At 45.6% G+C, this 20,831-nt stretch overlaps 1 protein-coding gene across 1 annotated transcript in view; it reads left to right on the top strand.

The window, feature by feature from the left end:
- The first annotated feature begins 12,576 nt into the window (after positions 1 to 12,576).
- Positions 12,577 to 20,831, top strand: part of DNAAF9 (dynein axonemal assembly factor 9) — a 109,717-nt gene continuing 101,462 nt past the window's right edge. The window contains exon 1 of the mRNA XM_087874808.1: positions 12,577 to 13,267. Within this exon, the coding sequence (XP_087730934.1) occupies positions 13,170 to 13,267 (98 nt within the window). The 5' untranslated portion in view covers positions 12,577 to 13,169. The remainder of the gene's footprint in view (positions 13,268 to 20,831) is intronic.

Here is a 20,831-nt window from a genome sequence, read left to right on the forward strand (position 1 = left end):
AGAAGCTCGGCCGGGAACTGGGCTGAGATCATGGATAAAAACTGGCCGCCTTGTCTCCCGAAATAAGAAATCGTAGATCATTTGTCATCCGGCTTTTGGGGAGATAATTTGTACAGAAGGGAGACTTGGAAACAGGCCTTCTCGGGGGAGCCGGACGAGGCAGTGAAGGGGGGAAGCGTTTTGGAGAATTTGAGGGAAATAAAACCAGCCTCCTTGCTTAGTAATGGAAATTCTGGTCCCAACTGATGTCGTAAGTCAGGGACCACCAGTAAAATGTTCCGTGGGAGTTAGCTTCATTTTATTGATAAGTGCTTAACAGAAAGAAGTATGTGTGTGTGTGTGTGTGTGTGTGTGTGTGTGTGTTTGCATGGTTGTACATTTGCACAGATTTTTCCGTGCAAAAAATCCTCGAAGCACAAAAATTCCATCCAAGTTGCAATTGGCTTGGTTTGATTTAGCCCAGGGCTTCTGCAAAAGGTGCAGTTTGTTCTCTCAACACAAGGAGGCAGTAGAAGCACAAGAAACTCACCACTACCTAAGACACAATTGGGACAGTCCTGGCCAGGGGTGAAATCCAGCAAGTTCTGATAGATTCTGGAGAACCGGTAGCGGAAATTTTGAGTAGTTTGGAGAACTGGTAGTGGAAATTTTGAGCAATTCGGAAAACCGGCAAATATCATATCCGGCTGGCCCCAGAGCGGGATGGGAATGGAGATTTTGCAATATCCTTTCCCCTGGAGTTGGGTGGGAATGGAAATTTTGCAGTATCCTTCCCTTGCCACGCCCACCAAGCCACACCCACAGAACCAGTAGTAAAAAAAATTGGATTTCACCACTGGTCCTGGCCAAAAGGTACCAGGGATCGGAGCAAGCCCGAGAGAAGGTCTTGGCTCAGGGTGCAAAAGACAGGAACAGCGATTCTGACAAGGAAGGAAACATGCTCAATGTATGTATGTCGTCCTCGAGTTACGACTGGTGGTTTAGCAGCTCTTTGAAGTTATGCACAACCCAAACAAGGGGACTTGGATTCGAACCTTCGATGGTTAAGCCTCTCCGTGGTCACAGGATCAGACTTGGGGTACTTGCCAATAAAGCCTCATGTATGGCTTTTTGCAGCATCCTGCAGTCACACGATCATATCTGACTTCTGCTGTTCAGCCAAACTGTGATTGTAGTGAATCTTTGGTTTGTTTAACGACCGCCACAAAAAAAGGTGCATAAAATCCGATTGGTCATGGGACGGACTCATTTTACAGTTGCTACCAGCTACAGAATAACAGAGTTGGAAGGGACCTCGGAGGTCTTGTATTCCAACCGCCTCCTCAAGCAGGAGACGTTATACTATTTCAGACAAATGGTTGTCCTTAAAATCCTCCAGTGATGGAGGAGCACAAGGCAAGGTGCTCCACTGATTAATTCTTATTATCAAATTGCTCCTCAGTTCCAGGTTGCTTCTCTCCTTGATAAATTTCCATCCGTTGCTTCTTGTCCTGCCTTCAGATGCTTTGGAGAATAAATGGTCTTCCTCTTCTTTGTGATAGAACCCAAGTATCAGGATGCTGCTGTGATGTCACCCCTAGTCCTTCCCCTCTGAGCTTTTGCAGAATACAGAATGATAGAATAGAATAGAATAGAATAGAATAGAATATTGGAATGTAAAAGAGAAGAGGAGAGGAGAGGAGAGGAGAGGAGAGAAGAGAAGAGAAGAGAAGAGAAGAGGAGAAGAGAAGAGAAGAGAAGAGAAGAGAAGAGAAGAGAAGAGAAGAGAAGAGAAGAGAAGAGAAGAGAAGAGAAGAGAAGAGAAGAGAAGAGAAGAGAATATTGGAATGTAGAATAGAATAGAATAGAATAGAATAGAATAAAGAGCCTTGGTGGCGCAGCAGACTAAAGCACTGTTAAGTAACACCAGCTGCCTGCAATTACTGCGAGTTCAAATCTCGCCAGGCTCAAGGTTGACTCAGCCTTCCATCCTTTCGAGGTAGGTAAAATGAGGACCCGGATTGTGGGGGCAATAAGCTGACTTTGTATAAAAAAGAACACCGCTTGGGGGGGCCGAAAGCCCTACTAAGCAGGTATATAAAAAGTATGAAGGCTATTATTTAACGCATTGTAAGCCGCCCTGAGTCTCTGGAAAAGGGCGGCATATAAATCGAACCAATAAATAGAATAGAATAGAATAGAATAGAATAGAATAGAATAGAATAGAATAGAATTCTAGGAGTTGAAAACACTTTATGTCTAGGATGTGAGGGGTCTGTAAATATTTTCCCAGCCCTCTTTTTGACTCCTGCAGATTACGGGTCCTCAATGGAAGACAGGTTGGTAGCCCTTGTTTTTTCTGCCGTTCTAATGATCCTCCGAAGTCCGTGTCTGTCTTGTTGGGTTGCAGAGCCAAACCAGACAGTGATGAAGGTGCAGATGACAGACTCAATAATTCCTCCGTAGAACTGGATCAGCAGCTCCTTGGGGAGTTTGAGCTTCCTGAGTTGGCGCAGAAAGAACATTCTTTGTTGTGCTTTTTTTATGACGTTTTTGATGTTGGGTGTCCATTTTAGATCTTGCAATATGGTAGACCCTAGAAATTTGAAGGTCTCTACTGTGGATACTGTGTTGTCTAGTATTGTGAGAGGTGGAAGTACGGAAGAGTTTCTCCTAAAGTCCACCACCATTTCTACAGTTTTGAGTGTGTTCAGTTCCAGATTGTTCCGGTCGCGCCACGAGGCTAGTTGTTCAACCTCCCGTCTTTACGCGGATTCATCGTTGTCTCAAATTAGAGTTGGGAGGGACCTTGGAGGTCTTCTAGTCCAACCCCTAGACCCCAAGGAGGAGACCCTCTACATTTCAGACAAGTGGCTGTCCAATCTCTTCTTGAAAGCCTCCAGTGATGGAGCACCCACAACTTCTGGTGGCAAGTTGTTCCACTGATTAATTGTTCTAACTGTCAGGAAATTGCTCCTTGGTTCCAGGTTGCTTCTCTCCTTGATGAGTTTCCATCCTTTGCTTCTTGTCCTGCCTTCCGGTGCTTTGGAGAATAGCTTGACCTATAGCTGTTCCTTGAAGTCAACGGGGAAGCCAGATTCACTTAACAACCCTGTGACTAACTTAACAATTGCAGTGATTCACTGGCAAGGAAGGTGTTTAAAAAATGGGTTAAAACTCACTTAACGGTTGTTTCACTTGGCAACGGAAATTCTGGGCTCTATTTTGGTTGCAAGTCAAGGACTACCTTGGATTTCAGGATGAAGTCCAAACCTTCGATGGAAACCCTGCCGAATTCAATCACACCTTGCACCAGAGTAAACATTTAGCGGAGCTGCTGCGTGATTCGACAACTGATTCTACAGTACAACAACACCGATTTCTGCTGCTTCTGGGCCAGAAATTAAGTCACATTATGGAGGGGAAATTTCTGACAAGCCTTACAAGTCATTCAAGTATTTTTTGTAACATCCCCCCACCCCAGAGGAAAATAACATGAGCAAACCATCCCAGCTCGTGCGCTACTCTGGAGCGCAGAGTAGTGCTCTGGAGTAGTGCTACTCTGCGTATCTCTGGAGATACGGTGATCCCATCCTCCTGTTCGCTGCACCTGTTTGCCACCAGCTGGGGAGATGTACCTGCCAAAGGTGTGTTCCCTGCAGGCTGCCAAATCTCTCGCTCATTCCAAGATTCCAGAATGTCAGTTGTCAGTGCAAGAACATGCCGGTTCCTTGCCAAAGAGCTTCCGACTCACGGGAATTATTGCTGCTTTTTTGGGCCGGAGCCAGCCGCCACTCACTGTTTTTAAAAACGGATTTTTTTTTTTTTATGGTTTTGGAATGTTTATAGGACTTTAAATATCTTCATAAATGACTCAGATGCGGGAATAGAAGGGGAACGTACCAAATCTGCAGTTGATACTAAGCTGGCAGGAATAGCTACCCTGTTTTCCCCAAAATAAGACATCCCCTGATAATAAGCCCCATCAGGCTTTTGAGCGCATGGCAATAAGGCCAAACGCTTATTTCAGGGTTCAAAAAAATATAAGACAGGGTCTTATTTTGGGGAAAATATGGTAGGTAGGTAGGTAGGTAGGTAGATAGATAGATGATAGATAGATAGATGATAGATAGATACAAAGAGAGAGAGAGAGATGGATGATATATATGTATGTATAGATTATAGATAGATAGATAGATAGATAGATAGATAGATAGATAGATAGATAGATAGATAGATACCCTGTTTCTCCCAAAATAAGACACCCCCTGATAATAAGCCCTATCAGGCTTTTGAGCACATGGCAATAAGACCAAGCGCTTATTTCAGGGTTCAAAAAAAATATAAGACAGGGTCTTATTTTCGGGGAAACATGGTAACACCCTAGATGATAGGCTCAAGATCCAGATGGATCTTGACAGACTGGAACACTGGGCCCTTATCTAACAAAATGAAATTCAATGTATAGAAAAGTAAAGTCCTACACTTAGGCAAGAAAAACCAAAAGGACACATATAGACTGGGGGAAACCAGGCTTCTTAATAGCAGGAACTGTGAGAGGGAGCTTGGAGTCTTAGTGGACAATCAGCTAAATATGAGCCAGACGTGTTCAGCGGCAGCCAAAAAAGCCAATGCAATCCTAAACTGCATTAACAGAGGGATGCAATCAAGATCAAGGGGGGTACTAATACCACCCTATAAATCCCTAGTAAGACCACACCTAGAGTACTGCATCCAGTTTTGGTCACCACACTATAAAAAAGATGTTGAGACTCTAGAAAAAGTGCAGAGAAGAGCAACCAAGATGATTAGGGGACTGGAGGCTAAAACATATGAAGAACGGTTGCAGGAACTGGGCATGGCTGGTCTAGGGAAGAGAAGGACCAGGGCAGACAGGATAGCATCTTCCAATATTTGATGGGCTGCCACAGAGAGGAGGAAGGGGGTCGAGCTGTTTCCCAAAGCACCTGAAGGCCAGACAAGGAAGAATGGATGGAAACTGAACAAGGAAAGATTCAACCTGGAAATAAGGAGAAACTTTCTGACAGTGAGAACAATCCACCAGTGGAAGAGAAGTTGCCTTCGAAAGTTGTGGGAGCTTCATCACTTGAGACTTTCAAGAAGAGACTGGACTGCCATTTGTCAGAAATGGGGTAGGGTCTCCTGCTTGGGTGGAAGGTTGGACTAGATGACCTACAAGGTCCCTTCCAACTCTGTTAATCTGTCATCTATAATCTGTAAATGTAGCGTGTTTCTGAATTCAGACGTTTTTGTCTGAAATGGCAGAGGGTCTCCTACTTGAGCAAGGGGTTGGACTAGAACAGTGACTCCCCAGTCTTTTGGGCACCAGGACCGGTTCCATGGAAAGAGAGGCCATGGTTTCACATGCTGCCTGCATCCCAGGGATGGGGCTTCGCTTATTTGCACAGCCCGGTTTTTGGCATGCTGTGGCCCCGTGTCGGTCTACGGCCCACGGTTGGGGACCCCTGGACTAAGAAGACCTCCAAGGTCTCTTACAACTTGGATGATGATGATGATGATGGTATAATTGTCAGCCACTGTTGAAAGGACTGTGTTGTAAGCAGGAGATTGTGGTGTCATATCTCTCTCCCTCTGTTAAGAGAGGGGCTGTTTAATTTTGACCTAGATGGCCTCTTTGTTCCCTCTTTCAAACCAGCGGTCCTCTCTGTCCAAAATGTGGACTTTGCTGTCTTCAAAAGAGTGGCCTTTGTCTTTCAAATGCAGATGGTCTGCTAAATTTCATCCTGATGGGTTTGTTCTCCTATGTTGCGCCACGCGTTTGTGAAGTGGTTGTTTTGTTTCCCCAATCTACAGAACTGCATTTGGCTCACTGGATTGAACTGCATATACCCATGTTGCTCAGTTTATATCTGGGTGTTTTATCTTTGGGGTGGACAAACTTTTGCCTTAGTGTATTCTTGGATTTTATCCTAGTTATGTTCATTTAACAACAGCCAGTGAAATTTAGGGCTCGATTTTGGTCATAAATCAAGAATTTATTGTTAATTGAAATTGTTGCAAAATGCCACAATAAACCCACTTCCTTTACTCCATTTTCTCTTCGCTCTTTAACACTGAGTCACAAAGTAACTACCCACACTTCCTTCCTACAATGTTGGTTTGTTCGGTTCAGCTACCTTTCCCCCCCTTTTTGTTTTGGTCCAAACATCAGCTACTGGATTTTTTAAAAAAAGTTTTAAATTACTTTTTGGCAAACTTTGAGTCCAGGTGCAAGATGAGCCTGCATGATCTCATTCTGGAGAAGCCAGGTCTCTCCTGTGCCAAGGTCGCACATCGGAAATGAGTCAAAATTCCTGCGTTTTGGCCAAAAATCGGCACTCCGCAGAGCCAGCGGTAACAAAAACAGCATAACTGTAATAAAACAAATAAATAAAGGCAGAAAAGCAATTAGCTGCAGATTTCAACCCAAAGAGACATCGGCTTTCGAAGTTCACTTTATCTGTAATAACGTAATAAATCATATTCTATTATACGCTCAATTCTGTAGCCCAAAGCTTCGTTTTGACTTATTCCTCCTTGAGCGAACACTAGTCCATTTCTGTTATCCATGATTACACATATTTATTATTCCTTCGGAATCTCACTTACGCTGGAGACATTTTCTCCCATATGTATATGGATCCGATGCTCATTATTGGGATTTTGATTCAAGGAATAAAGGAACTCATTTTTCACTGCCAAGAAAAGGGGAAGAGGGGGGGAGGTGAAAAATCTGGATTTGAAAGCTCGCCCTTCGTTTTCAATCTCTGCTTCTGTTTGCATGACATGTGAAACATAGGAATATGGCTTAACCAGCATGTTAAACTGGCTCAATAGTAGTAACTGTGATAGGGATCTTGGGAGTTCTAGTAGACAATCACTTAAAGATGAGCCAGCCGTGTGCAGCAGCTGCCAAAAAAGCCAACACAGTTCTGGGCTGCATAAACAGAGGGATAGAACCAAGATCACGTGAAGTGTTAATACCACTTTATAAGGCCTTGGTAAGGCCACGCTTGGAATATTGCATCCAATTTTGGTCACCACGATGTAAAAAAGATGTGGAGACTCTAGAAAGAGTGCAGAGAAGAGCAACAAAGAGGATTAGGGGGCTGGAGGCTAAAACATATGAAGAACGGTTGCAGGAACTGGGTATGTCTAGTTTAATGAAAAGAAGGATCAGGGGTGACATGATAGCAGTCTTTCAATATCTCAGGGGCTGCCCTAAAAAAGAGGGAGTCAAGCTATTCTCCAAAGCACCCAAAGACAGGACAAGAAGCAATGGGTGGAAACTCATCAAGGAGAGAAGCAACCTAGAACTAAGCAGAAATTTCCTGACAGAACAATTGATCAGTGGAACAACTTGCCACTAGAAGTTGTGAGTGCTCCATCACTGGAGGTTTTCAAGAAGAGAGTGGACAACCATTTGTCTGAAACAGTGTAGGGTTTCCTGCCTGAACAGAGGGTTGGACTAGAACAGGGGTGGGCAAATGTGGCTCTTTTACAACCTGTGGACTTCAACTCCCAGAATTCCTGAGACAGCCAAGCTGCGGAAGGCCGTTTTTGCCCTCCCCAGGCTCCAAGAAAGGCTCTGGAGCCTGGGGTGAGCGAAAAACGGGCCTACCGGGCCCACCGTGCCATCGTGTGCCAAAAGCAGGGGGAGTGCAGGGTGGTTGCGCGTGCATGCGCGGGGTGCATTGAATTATGGGCATGGGCACGACCCCTGCACTTCCCCCACTTTTGTCACGCGACGGCAAGAAGATTAGCTATCACTGGGTTAGGGTCTTTTCTTCCACTTACTGAAGGGGTTGCTAGAGGAGGGGCTGCTACTCCCCCCCTGTGTCCCTCCTTTTCTAAGTGTCTTCAAGATGCTCAGACAAAACAGGTGGTCCTCAACATATGACTCTACGGAGGTGTTGTGGCCCGCCAGCGGAGCTGGTAGCAGATTCGGACAGCGAGGAGGTTGGGGAGGAACATGGGCCAGTCCTGGAGTCTGGGGAAGGCTCAGATGAGAGCTCTGCGTCGGAGGCAGAGAGAGGGCCAGGGCCATCTAACAGTTATCAGCTGCCTTCAGAGTCAGACATCAGTGGGGCAAAAGAACACCTGGAGCCTGTTCCCAGTGTGCGCATGCGCAGAGTGGCCAGACGAAGGGGACAGCTCAGGAACAAGGGTCGACTCGGGAGTAAGGCCACAAGTGGATGGTGAATGGCCCCTCCCAGAGGGAATAAGAGAGGAGCGACAGGGGAGTGGAGTTTGCAGGAGACAATTAGTTCACTTAATTGGTTCGCAACTCTCCGTGATTCCTTGCCAAGTTTTGAAGATATCGGCCTGGCAGCTCTCCAAGCCAGATAAGATCCGTGACTGTAAATTCTCCCTTGAAAGACTTTGCTGGATGTGAATGAGAGGAATTCACAGTAACTTAATAAAAAGGGTTTTTTTGTTGGGACAAGGAGCCTGCTTCATGCTCTTGGGAAGCCTAGGTCAGAACAGGAGGCTGCCCATTGCGGTCGTATGTCGTAACAACTGTAAAATTGAATACTTTACTCGGCAAGCTGCTGTCCCTGTCTCTGGCACCCAGAGCTGAGATGTTTTCTCCAGCTTGCTCGGATCCCTGGTATCTTTTGGCCAGGACTGCCCCAATTGTGTCCTCGGCAGTTGTGAATTTCTTGTGCTTCTACTGCCTCCTTGTGTTGAGAGAACAAACTGCACCTTTTGCAGAAGCTCTGGCTTCTGCACGAACGGTGTGGGCTAAATCAAACCCACCCGAATGCGACCTTGAGGAAACTCTTGTGCCGAAAGGATTTTTTGCACAGACAAATCTGTGCAAATGTGCAACCATCCCAACACACATGCCCAACACACACTTCTTTCCTCCCCTGCTTCGTTAAAAGCAACCCGTAAACCTTAGTTTAGCTCTTAGGAACAGAACAGAGTCTCATCTCTCAGCTGACTCCCAGAGAACATTTTAGAATGGAATGGAATGGAATGGAATGGAATGGAATAGAATAGAATAGAATAGAATAGAATAGAATAGAATAGAAAATACGGAATGGAATGGAATGGAATGGAATGGAATGGAATGGAATAGAATAGAATAGAATAGAATAGAATAGAATAGAATAGAATAGAATAGAATAGAAAATATGGAATGGAATGGAATGGAATAGAATAGAATAGAAAACATGGAATGGAATGGGATGGAATGGAAGGGAATGGAATGGAACGGAATAGAACAGAACAGAACAGAAAATAGAATGGAATGGAATCGAATCGAAAATATGGAATGGAATGGAATGGAATAGAATAGAATCAGAATAGAATTATTTATTGGCCAAGTCCGATCGGACACACAAGGAATTTACAGGTGGTCCTTGACTTACGACATCAGTTGGGACCAGAATTTCCGTTACTAAGCAAGGAAGCTGCTTTCACTTCCCTCAAATTCTCCAAAATGCTTCCCTCCTTCGCCGCCTCGTCCGGCTCCCCCGAGAAGGCCTGTTTCCAAGTCTCCCTTCTGTACAAATTATCTCCCCAAAAGCCGGATGACAAATGATCTACGATTTCTTATTTCGGGAGACAAGGCGGCCAGTTTTTATCCATGATCTCAGCCCAGTTCCCGGCCGAGCTTCTCTGGGAGGGAAGATAATCGCTTTGCTTGACCTTCTGTTTGGAGCGTCCTGTATTTTTTTTTATTTTATTTTTTTGCATGGGGAAAGCATCTATTTCTCTGCCTTCCTTTCTCTATTTCCCCCCAAGCTTTGTCTCCCGGAGAACAATGCCTGTTGAGTAGGTTGTTCAAGCTACAAGGATAATCTCCTGCCTTGGGAAAGTAGCATCCAGAAGAAGAGCTGAACAAGGCCCGGGTTTTATTTGCATTTTCCTAGAGAAAGAGGGGTTGTATTTGGGCGAGGCTGAAGAAATGATCTGGCCTGAATCATCGAGACCGAAATTTGCGGCTTAAAAGAGAGATGAGTCCAAGCAAAAATGTTTATGTCGCTCTCTGATGCAGGCGGCTTAAAGAAAGAAGCCTCCGGGCAGTTTAAAAAACAGCCCCAAAAAGTTTTTTTCTCCAATTTTTTTTTCCAGTCAAGGTGGCTTCTTGGCTTCTTTATGTTTAATGTTAGATTTATTTGATATTTGGGTCATTTTTTCTCCTTGTTCGTACACAAATTTTCCACACACACCCACGTTTTTAATGTTTTTAATTCTTGTCAATCAAACAAAATAATTCTGCATAACTTATACAAAGTATAGCCGAATAAAAATGGGTAAAAAAGTCCTTTTTTTGTAAAACAACCTCTCCCTCATATCAAGGAGTATCAGTACTCTGAAGGTGCAGAAAAGAAACATTTGCGAGCAAAGCTCCTTCCAAACTTGGCTTCTGCTTCCGTTTTGTGGCCATCTTCGTCTCCAGCGTCAGGTCTTGTTTGGACTGTCCAAAACTGATTCTTGGGGTACTCGTGAGGTGAGGTCAAAAGAGTCAAGATGGCGGCCCCCAACTCTGCCATCAAACCTCCACCCGCATGTGCAACCCACATATACACGGGTAGAGCTTCAAGGGCCCTGCGGTAGTCGCCATCTTGACTTTTTTGACCCCGTTTCGGACAGCGTGGTGGATTTACGGAGGTCCGCGTGGCTTGACCGCCTGGAGACTTTCTGGAGCTGCAGAGAAGGAGAGGAGATTGATGGCTGGTTTAATCATTAAGCTTCCACCCTGTCACCCTGGCATGACTGAATAGGCTGAGTAAACAAGAGTTTACTCAGGCCCAAGGTGAGATTGACAGGAATCGACAGGATAATGGCAACAGGAATCAGCACACCAGCAATACAAGGACACCACAACAGGGAAAAGAAAACAGAAAGAAAGAAAGAAAGCACAAGGGCACCCAGGGAAGAAGATCTTCCCAAACTACTCATTTTGAAATGTTCCCCCCCCAAAATGGGGTCTGCTCCACATTGGAAGGCAGCCCAAAGTCAATGGAGGAAATCCGTTCTCTCTTTCTTTCCTTCCTTCCTTTCTTCCTATCTTCCTTTCTTCCTATCTTCCTTCCTATCTTCCTATCTTCCTTCCTTCCTTTCTTCCTTCCTATCTTTCTTCCTATCTTTCTTCCTTTCTTCCTATCTTCCTTCCTTCCTTCCTTCCATCCTATCTTCCTATCTTCCTTCCCTCCTGTCTCTTTCTCCTTCCTTCCTCTCTCCATCTTTCTTTTTCCTCCCTCCCTTTCTTTCCTCACTTCTGTCTCTTTCACCTTCCTTCCTCTCACCATCTTTCTTTTCCCCCTCTCCCTTTCTTTCTTTTTTCTCTTTTCCTTCCTTCTTTCCTTTCCTCCCTCCTTCCCAGTCTCTTTCTCCTTCCTAACTCTCTCCATGTTTCTTTTTTTTCCTTTTTTCCTTTCCTTCTTTCTCTCTCTCCCCCTCTCCCTCTGTCCCCTCCCTCCCTTTTTTTTCTTTCTCTCTCCTTTCTTTCCTTCCTTCCTTTCCTCACTCCCTCCCAGTCTCTTTCTCCTTCCTAACTCTCCATCTTTCTTTTCCTTCTTTTCCTTTTCTTTCTTTCCTTCTTTCCCTCTCTCTCCCCCTCTCCCTCTCTGTCCCCTTCCTCCCCCTTTCTTTCTTTCTTTCTTTTTCTTTCTCTCTCCTTTCCTTCCTTCCTTCCTCCCTCCTCCCTCCCTCCCTCCCTCCCTCCCTCCCTCCCTTCCTTCCTTCCTTCCTTCCTTCCTTCCTATCTTCCTTGCTTTTCTCTCTCCCTCTCTCTCTCTGTCCCTCCCCTCCCTCCCTCATCTGAATATGGCTGTTTGGGGCTTCCTTTCCTGGGACATATATTTGCCAGGTTATTTTCAAGGTTTTCTGCTGCAGGAGACAGTTGATTTATGCAGCTCTTTCCGATTTTATCAAACAATTTCTATCCTGCAGAAACAGTAGGTGGTTTCCCGCCCACACTTTCCCTGGCAAGAAATTGCAAGCTGGCCTCTGGGTCACCCTTGGAAATAGATCCCGGGTGATGATCATTTTTCAAGCCTTAAGTGGTTTATTGGGATTTTCAGCCCCAGAAAATTACAAAGTTTGTTTCTTTTGTTTAAAAGGGGGGAAAACGGACTGAGAGCAAACCTTGATAGAACCTGCTTCATCCCGTCAGACGTTAAGCTTTAGGGTGTGTTTGCATGAGTGAAAAACATCCAGGTATTTCTTTAAACGCCTCTTAGAAAATAGAAATAGAAATTGCGTACATTAAATTTGTCCTTCGGTGTCTCAGTCAGAAATGTCAAAAGTTGTAACTGAAAGGGGGGGAAAAAGGAAAATAAATCAAAGAAAAAAGGTTTATATTATAACTGCCAATCTTGCATATGTAACCCTGGGTGACTCACAACCCCCCCCACATTAAATTAGAATTAAAACAATCAAATAATTAAATATAAATTAACAAGAAAGATCAAATGCAGGAGAGATTAAAATCAGATTATGTTTAAAACAATGTTTCTCAATCTCGGCAATTTTAAGATGCCTGGACTTCAACTCCCAGAATCCCCTGGCTAGCATGCTGGCTGGGGAATTCTGGGAACTGAAGTCCAGCCTACAAAAAATGGAGTGATGATATTTATTCCTGAGAGGCAGCTGTCCGTCTGTCTTCCTTCCTTCCTTTCTGCAGACTTCGCACCCGGCTCCTTAGCATCTTCTTTGCAACTCTCCTGAGTGGCTGTTCTAAACCTTTGGATGTCTTCCTTCTGTGAAAATTCCTCCTGGCTGGGAATCCTGGAGGCTGTAGTCTTGGGAAAGGCAGGAAAGAGGAGGATGGGCCTGGGAGTCCCCCAAGGGCGGAGGGCGCCGCTTGGGGAAAGAGAGGCGTTGCTAAGGCCCGCCTGCTTCCTCCGCGTCCGACAGGGCGGTCGCTAAGGGGCGTGGCCGGTTGCCAAGGAAACGACTTCTCCCTCTGCCATTTTCTCACTTTTTTTCCACCCCCTGCGAACAGCTGCTCTTGGGCCGTACCATCTTGGTGGCGGGCGGGGGTGTTTTTCGGCCAAGGGAGGGGGGAGAAAGGAGGGATGCAGATATAGATCCGCCCTTCGGGGGCGGCGTTTTTCGCTCCTCCCACCGCTTTGTCCTTCCCTCCAGCTGCTTTTCCGTTGGTACGGCCCGCCCCTCCCGTCAGAGCGCCAGGCAGGCCCGGCGGAGGGACAATGGCGCTGCTCCCCTCGCGGAGCCCGCTGGTGCTGCTGCCGCCCCCGGCCCGCAGGGGGCGCTCCAAGGCCCGAGGGGGCGCCCAACCCGCCGTCAGGTGAGGGGACACGCATTCGCACGACTCCCTTGACCCGAGTTCAGACGCTTCCGGAGGCAGCCCCTCCCCAGGGAGCCATGGGTGGGGCAGGGGGCGTGGCTTCCAGAGGAGGCGTGGCTTAGGAGGGTGTGGCAGGTGTGAATGGGGGGGTGGGGTGGGTCACGTGGGGAGGGTTGCTGGGTGGGGGGAGAGAGAACAGATTTGGGCCCTGGGGAAGAGTGCTGCAAAGCCTGCAGGAGGGCTCAAGGGGATTGTTCTTGGATGGGAGACCACCAGGAGATCCAGATGGGATGGAGGGGGAACTAGCTGGATAGGCATCCCAAGGAAGAAAGTGGCAGGCTGATAATCCTGCAGGGGAGCACCTTTTGGGGTTCTCCTTTGCTTCCCACCCACCCGCCCCCCAAAAAGTTGAAATTTGGCTAAACTTGGGAGTCGGAGGTGGATGGGGCACCACCAGGAAATCCCCCGTCTGCAGTGGGTTCTTAAAAAAAACACAAAAAACCCCTCCCATCCAAAAAGAAAAAAAATCAAATCAAAATCCGCGCTTGGAATAGTCCAATCAGGCTTGCTCTGCTTAACGCCGGGTGTTGTATTCGACACGGCGATTTGACGAGGTGGCTCAGTGGCTAAGACGCTGAGCTTGTCGATCAGAAAGGTCGGCGGATATGGTTTGAATCCCTAGTAACAGGTCTCCTGCGTGGGCAGGGGGTTGGACTAGATGACCTCCAAGGTCCCTTCCATCTCTGTTATTCTATTCTATTCTATTCTATTCTATTCTATTCTATTCTATTCTATTCTATTCGTTTCTACTCTACTCTACTCCACTCCACTCCACTCCACTCCACTCCACTCCACTCCACTCCATATTCTATTCTATTCTATTCTATTCGTTTCTACTCTACTCTACTCTACTCTACTCCACTCCACTCCACTCCACTCCACTCCACTCCACTCCACTCCACTCCACTCCATATTCTATTCTATTCTATTCGTTTCTACTCTACTCTACTCTACTCTACTCTACTCTACTCCACTCCACTCCACTCCACTCCACTCCACTCCACTCCACTCCACTCCACTCCATTCCATATTTTCTCTTCTCTTCTCTTCTCTTCTCTTCTCTTCTCTTCTCTTCTCTTCTCTTCTCTTCTCTTCTCTTCTCGATTAATTCTATTCTATTCTATTTAATATTATTCTATTCTATTCGTTTCTACTCTACTCTACTCTACTCTTTTTTTTTTTATTGCAAAAGTTTTACAATTACATTTTCACCCCTTTCCCCCCCCCCCCGCCTCCCCCCCCCAGACTTCCCAACCTCCCTCTTAACTGAAGTTTGGTTGTGTGTTTCCCACAACGCGCTCAACCACACTTAAGATGGAGTTGGGGGTAGGTTGCAAACCTGGGTGGGGTGGGGTGGAGTGGAGAAAGAGGAGGATTGGCACCTTATTCGCAGTTTTGTCGTCCTGGATCATTGTGTTTTGGTTGTGCGATGCACAACCAGGAAGCGGGCTGGCTCAGCAACCCGGTTTGGGTGTTGTTGTGTGGATGCATCTTTTAAAATATTGGTGACTTGGGAGCGTCGCTGCAGATCCCTTGAAGCCAGTGGCTCGCCTTCTGGATCTGTTCCACGGGTTGATTGGGAAGTACGCCCTAAGGAATTGGAGGGGAGAGGAGGCGGCGAATAAAATACAGGCGGTCCCCGATTTCCAACAGTTCATTTAGTGACCGCTCAAAGTCAAATGGCACTGAAAAAAAATGACCTAGGACCGTGTTTCACATTTATGACCGTTGCAGCATCCCCGTGGCCGCGTGTTCAAAACTCAGTTGCTTGGCAACTCATGTTTGCAGTGTCCCGGAGTTACGTGATCCCCTTTTGCGACCTTCGTTTGGAAGCCGGATTCACTTAACAACCACGTTACTAACTTAACCGCAGTGATTCAGAAAGGTCGCAAAATGACCCGAAACTCAGTCACTGTCTTGCTTAGCAACAGAAATGTCCTCTTCCTCCTCCTCTTCTTCCTTCACCTCCTCTTCTCCTTTTCCTCCTCCTCCTCCTCTTTTTCCTCTTTCCAAATTTACTTGCTTTGCAGCAGAAATGTTGGGCTCAGTTGTCGTAACTCGAGGACTACCTGTAGAGATTATAGATCTGGCCTTCTTGCGAGAATCCAGTCTTTTTCCTGCATCATATTTTTATAGTAATATGATTCTGTCTAAAAAATGGCCAAAAGAGCCTTTACAAAGAAAGGGCCTTTCCATGCTGGTTGGGGAATTCTGGGAATTGAAGTCCACAAACCTTAAAAGATACAGAGTTGAGAAACACTCGTCTGCAGGAGTGATGGGAGCGATTTCAGGAATCTAAGCAAAAAATCAAGATTTTTTCAGATGAAAGGGTTGATTAGGGGACTAGAGGCTAAATAAAACATATAAAGAATGGTTGGTGGAATTGAATATGTCTACTCCAGGGGTCTGCAACCTTAAACACTCAAAGAGCCATTTGGACCCACAGAAAAGAAAACACCGGGAGCCACAAAACCCTTCCCGTGCCTGACTATTTCCTGAGCGGCCACAAAACACGCATACATTGTTGAATTAAATGTTCTGTTTTCTTCTGAAACTTTTCTTTTCTTGGATTTATCCATGCTTGGCCTACTGGGGATTGAAAAGCTCAATAAATCATGTGCCAGTCGGTGTTGTACTTTGGTGGTTGTGACGCATATTTTGAGTGACAGGGAGCCTCAGCAGAGGGGTGAAAGAGCCACATGCGGCTCCAGAGCTGCAGGTTGCTGACCCCTGGTCTAGTCTAACAGAAAGAAGGACACGGGTGATATGATAGAAGTCTTCCAATATTTGAGGTGCTGCCCCAAAGAAGAGGGGGGGGGGTTTCCACCTATTCTCCAAAGCACCAGAAGACAGGACCAGAAGCAACGGATGGAAACTAACCAAGGAGAGAAGCAACCTGGAACTAAGGTGGGATTTCCTGATGGTGAGAACAATTAAACAGTGGAACTCCTTGCCACCAGAAGTTGTGGGTGCTCCATCACTGGAGGCTTTTAAGAAGAGATTGGACAACCATTTGTCTGAAATGGTAGAGGGTTTCCTGCCCGAGTAGCGGGATGGACTAGAAGACCTCCGAGGTCCCTCCCAACTCTATTCTATATTCTACATTTTAAAGGTTTGTTTGTAGTCCAGGAAGTTTTTTTTTCTTCCAACCATTTGTTTAGCAACCATTCAAAATTGCAACGGAAAAAAAAAATGTCTCAGTGATCAAAATTTGGGTGTTTGGCAACCGGCACGGAGTTGATTTTTTTTTTTTTTTTGTCTTTTTGTCGTTGACGGCCTAAGGAAAAACAGCAGCAGAAAATGCCAGACTGAGAAAAGATTAGCATTTGAGGCTTTAATTGTGGGTTATTTTGGAGAAGGGCTATTCTGGGAGTTGGAAGTCCACAACTCTTTTAAAAGTGGCCCAGGCTGGATCCCCATGATCTACAGAGAAATCTACTGCAGCCTTCGGTGGTATTGCTCTTCCTATTTGCACGTACTATTTGGTCTGACAGGATAAAGGTTTTTTTAAATTGGGTTTTGATAGGGGTTTTAAAATGATTTTAGTTGGATGTTTTGAATTCGGCCGAGTGATTGAATTATTTTAATAAGCTTTTGATTTTTGTCGTACATTGTTTTTACCATGGCTGTTCACCGCCCTGAGTCCCTCGGGAGAAGGGCGGTATATAAATATAATAAACTAACTAACTAACTAACTAACGTAGGGCAAATTTTCCTTGCCGAGGTGACAACCTAATACATTCTCAGCTACCAGTTTTAACGCCTGCCAGTCCTTAAAGGAGAAGGAAGGAATGCAACATAACTCTGAGGAATGTGTGAAACTAAGCAACGTAAGGATCTTGGGTTGTTGGGTAACCTTGTCGCCAAGTGTACCAAGGACAGATAAGCTCCGATTTCTTGGGGTGAGGCCACACGCATATCTCCTGCACCACAGCTTATTTGCATTACCGGTAGTCCTCGGTTTCCAGACGTTCGTTTAGTAACGGTTCAGAGTGACGACGGCAGCCAGTAAAAAAAAAGTGACTTTACGATCGGTCCTCGCACTTACAACCATTTCAGCATCCTTGCAATCCCATGAAGAAAATTCAGGCATGTATTTCTGACGGTTGGCAACGTCCCACGGTCCCGTGATCGCCATTTCCCAGCCGGCTTCCGACAAGAGAAAATCAACGGAGGAAGCCAGATTTGCTTAACGACCACGTGATTCATTTTAACTGGAGTGATTTGCCAAACAGCCGTGGCAAGGAAGGTCATAAACGGGGCAAAATCACTTAACCGCCGCGCTTGGCAACAAATTTTGGGCTCAGTTGTGTCGTAAGTCGAGGACTACCTGTATTATAAATTTTTTCTCCTCACCTTGAAGGTCATAAAACAGGGCGCGGCTCACTTAACAAAGGCCTTCCTCAGCAACGTAAATAGTCCCAATGGTGGTGGTATGTGGCGGATTATCTTTATTTGGGAAACTTCTGCTTGGTTCAGGAGCCAGGAAGCATTTCAAGCATGCTGGGAAGGGAGATTTCAGACCCCAGGCCCAAGAATGTGTGAAATCCCACAGCTTAGAAGAGCGGATTGTCTGCAGGGCCTTTGTGAGGAAGGTTATGTGCAGGCAAGGCCGCTTTTCCTGGTGGGGTAGGAAATTAACAGAGTGGAGGGAAAGAAAGGAAGGAAGGAAGAAAGAAAGAAAAGAAAGAAAGAAGAAGGAAGGAAGGAAGACAGGAAAGAAAGAGGAAGGAAGGAAGGAAGTATAGGAGAAAGGAAGGAAGGAAGAAAGAAAAGAAAGAAAGAAGAAGGAAGGAAGGAAGGAAGACAGGAAAGAAAGAGGAAGGAAGGAAGGAAGTATAGGAGAAAGGAAGGAAGGAAGAAAAGAAAGAAAAAAGGAAGGAAGGAAGGAAGGAAGACAGGAAAGAAAAAGGAAGTAAGTGTAGGGAGAAAGGAAGGAAGGAAGACAGGAAACAGAAAAAGAAAAAGAAAAAGAAAAAAAAAGGAAGACAGGAAAGAGAAACGAAGGAAGACAGGAAAGAAAGGAAGGAAGGAATATAGATAGGAAGGAAGGAAGACAGGAAGGAAGACAAAGAAACGAAGGAAGGAAGACAGGAAAGAAAGAGGAAGGAAGGAAGTGTAGGGAGAAAGGAAGGAAGGAAAAAAGAAAGAAAAAAGGAAGGAAAGAAGGAAGACAGGAAAGAAAGAGGAAGGAAGTGTAGGGAGTGTAGGGAGAAAGGAAGGAAGACAGGAAACAGAAAAAGACAAAGACAAAGAAAAGAAAAAGAAAGGAAGACATGAAAGAGAAAGAAACGAAAGAAGACAGGAAAGAAAGGAAGGAAGGAATGTAGATAGAAAGGAAGGAAGACAGGAAAGAAAAAGAAAGAAAAGGAAAAGAAAAGGAAGGAAGACAAAGGAAACAAAGAGGAAGGAAGGAAGGAAGTAATGTAGAGAGAGGAAGGAAGGAAGACAGGAAACAAAGAAAAAGATAAAGGAAGACAGGAAGGAAGATAAGAAAGAAAGAAAGAGGAAGGAAGGAAGGAAGGAAAGAAAGAAGATAACTGCCACAAGACTCAATTGGTGCTTTTTATATATACAGGTACTCAATTTATGACCTCAGTTGTGCCCAAAAATTCTTGAGTAAGACCAGTTAAGTGAGTTTTGTCCCATTTTACGACGTTCCTTGCTGCAGTTGTTAAGTGAATCCCTGCGGTTGTTAAATTGTTAATTGAATCTGCCTTCCTCATTGACTTTGCTTGTCAAAAGGTCTCCAAAGGGGATCCTCTAACCCGTGACCGTCATAAGCGTGAACCATTTGCCAAGCCTCTGAATTTGGATCCCACGACTGCGTGCAGTTGCTGTGAAAAAAAAAACAGGCGATCGGTCACTTTTTCCAGGGCCGTCGTAACTTCGAACGGTCACTAAATGAAGTGTTGTAAGCCAAGGGCTATCAATAAAAACCGTTTTTCATCGGGAATGAATTGGGCTGGGAGGAGGGGGAAAAAAACAGCCTTGTTTGAGGCCGTGATATTCGCTAGTGTTCTTTTCAATTTTGAAATTTAAAAATTCCTATCGCCAACTCAGTTTGACTTCTGAGAACGTATAATAACTCCAAGGAAATGAATTCTCCTTTTCTAAGGCTCTCTCCAAGATTTTAGTCGTCTTGAGAAATCTCATTTTCCTGCACATCTGCAAGAGTCTCTTTTGAGATTTTCTGCCCCTCTTCTCTACTTTCCCCCCCACCTTTTACCTTTTATTCTTCATTTAATTTGACGGTGCTTTTCAACTTAAATCAGCCAGCGCTGCTGGCTGGGGGATTCTGGGAGTTGAAGTCCACCCATCTTCAAGCTACCAAGGTTGAGAAACACTGTGTTAATCTCTGCTCTTGTGGGTATTTTATTTCTGGCCAGGAAGTGCAGTGATCTTTTAGCTTTTGGATTGTCTCTTTTGAATGGTGTGTAAATGTGGTCCATCTCTATGTGCCCGTTGATGGCTGTTTTGTCTCAGTGTTGCTGGCTGGGGGATTCTGGGAGTTGAAGTCCACCCATCTTCAAGCTACCAAGGTTGAGAAACACTGTGTTAATCTCTGCTCTTGTGGGTATTTTATTTCTGGCCAGGAAGTGCTGTGATCTTTTAGCTTTTGGATCGTCTCTTTTGAATGGTGTGTAAATGTGGTCCATCTCTATGTGCCCGTTGATGGCCGTTTTGTCTGAGTGCCGCTGGCTGGGGGATTCTGGGAGTTGAAGTCCCCCCATCTTCAAGCTACCAAGGTTGAGAAACACCGTGTTAATCTCTGCTCTTGTGGGTATTTTATTTCTGGCCAGGAAGTGCAGTGATCTTTTAGCTTTTGGATTGTCTCTTTTGAATGGTGTGTAAATGTGGTCCATCTCTATGTGCCCGTTGATGGCCGTTTTGTCTGAGTGCTGCTGGCTGGGGGATTCTGGGAGTTGAAGTCCACCCATCTTCAAGCTACCAAGGTTGAGAAACACTGGCTGAAATGGAGCCAGGGGAGAGGAAACAGATCATTATTCCTTGCAGAAAACGTCATAATTTCTGGCTCTCTTAACGGTTGTTTCTCTCCTGCGTGGGAGGTACAAGAAGTTTGCACTGAGTTGGTCATGGCAGAATCTGGGAATGTCGCTCGGCTTAAGGGAGGAAAAAAAATCCCCCCCCCCCCGATCTGTTTGTCTGCCGGCCGGAATTTGGCACCCAAGCTATAAAAAGCCCTGGCTGCTTGTCAGAACAGAAATAACACTTTCAACGTTCACAGCAGATTGCAGGGAGTCCTCGACTTACGACCAACAATTCCGCCCGAAATGCCTGGGGTTCCGCGAGACGCTTTTTAAACTTGACTTTTACCCCATTTTACAACTATTTTTGGGCGCAGTTGTTAAGTGAATCACAGTGGCCGATAAGTTTAGTGGCGAGGTTGTGAAGCGAATCTGGCTCGCCTGTGGATTTTGCTCGTCGAGACGGTCGCAAAAAGGGATCGCGCGACACCCCCCCCGGGACGCTGCGACCGTCA

This window comes from Pantherophis guttatus, chromosome 8 (genome assembly GCF_059756535.1).
Source record: "Pantherophis guttatus breed Tessera chromosome 8, ASM5975653v1, whole genome shotgun sequence".
Classification (NCBI taxonomy): Eukaryota; Metazoa; Chordata; class Lepidosauria; order Squamata; family Colubridae; genus Pantherophis; species Pantherophis guttatus.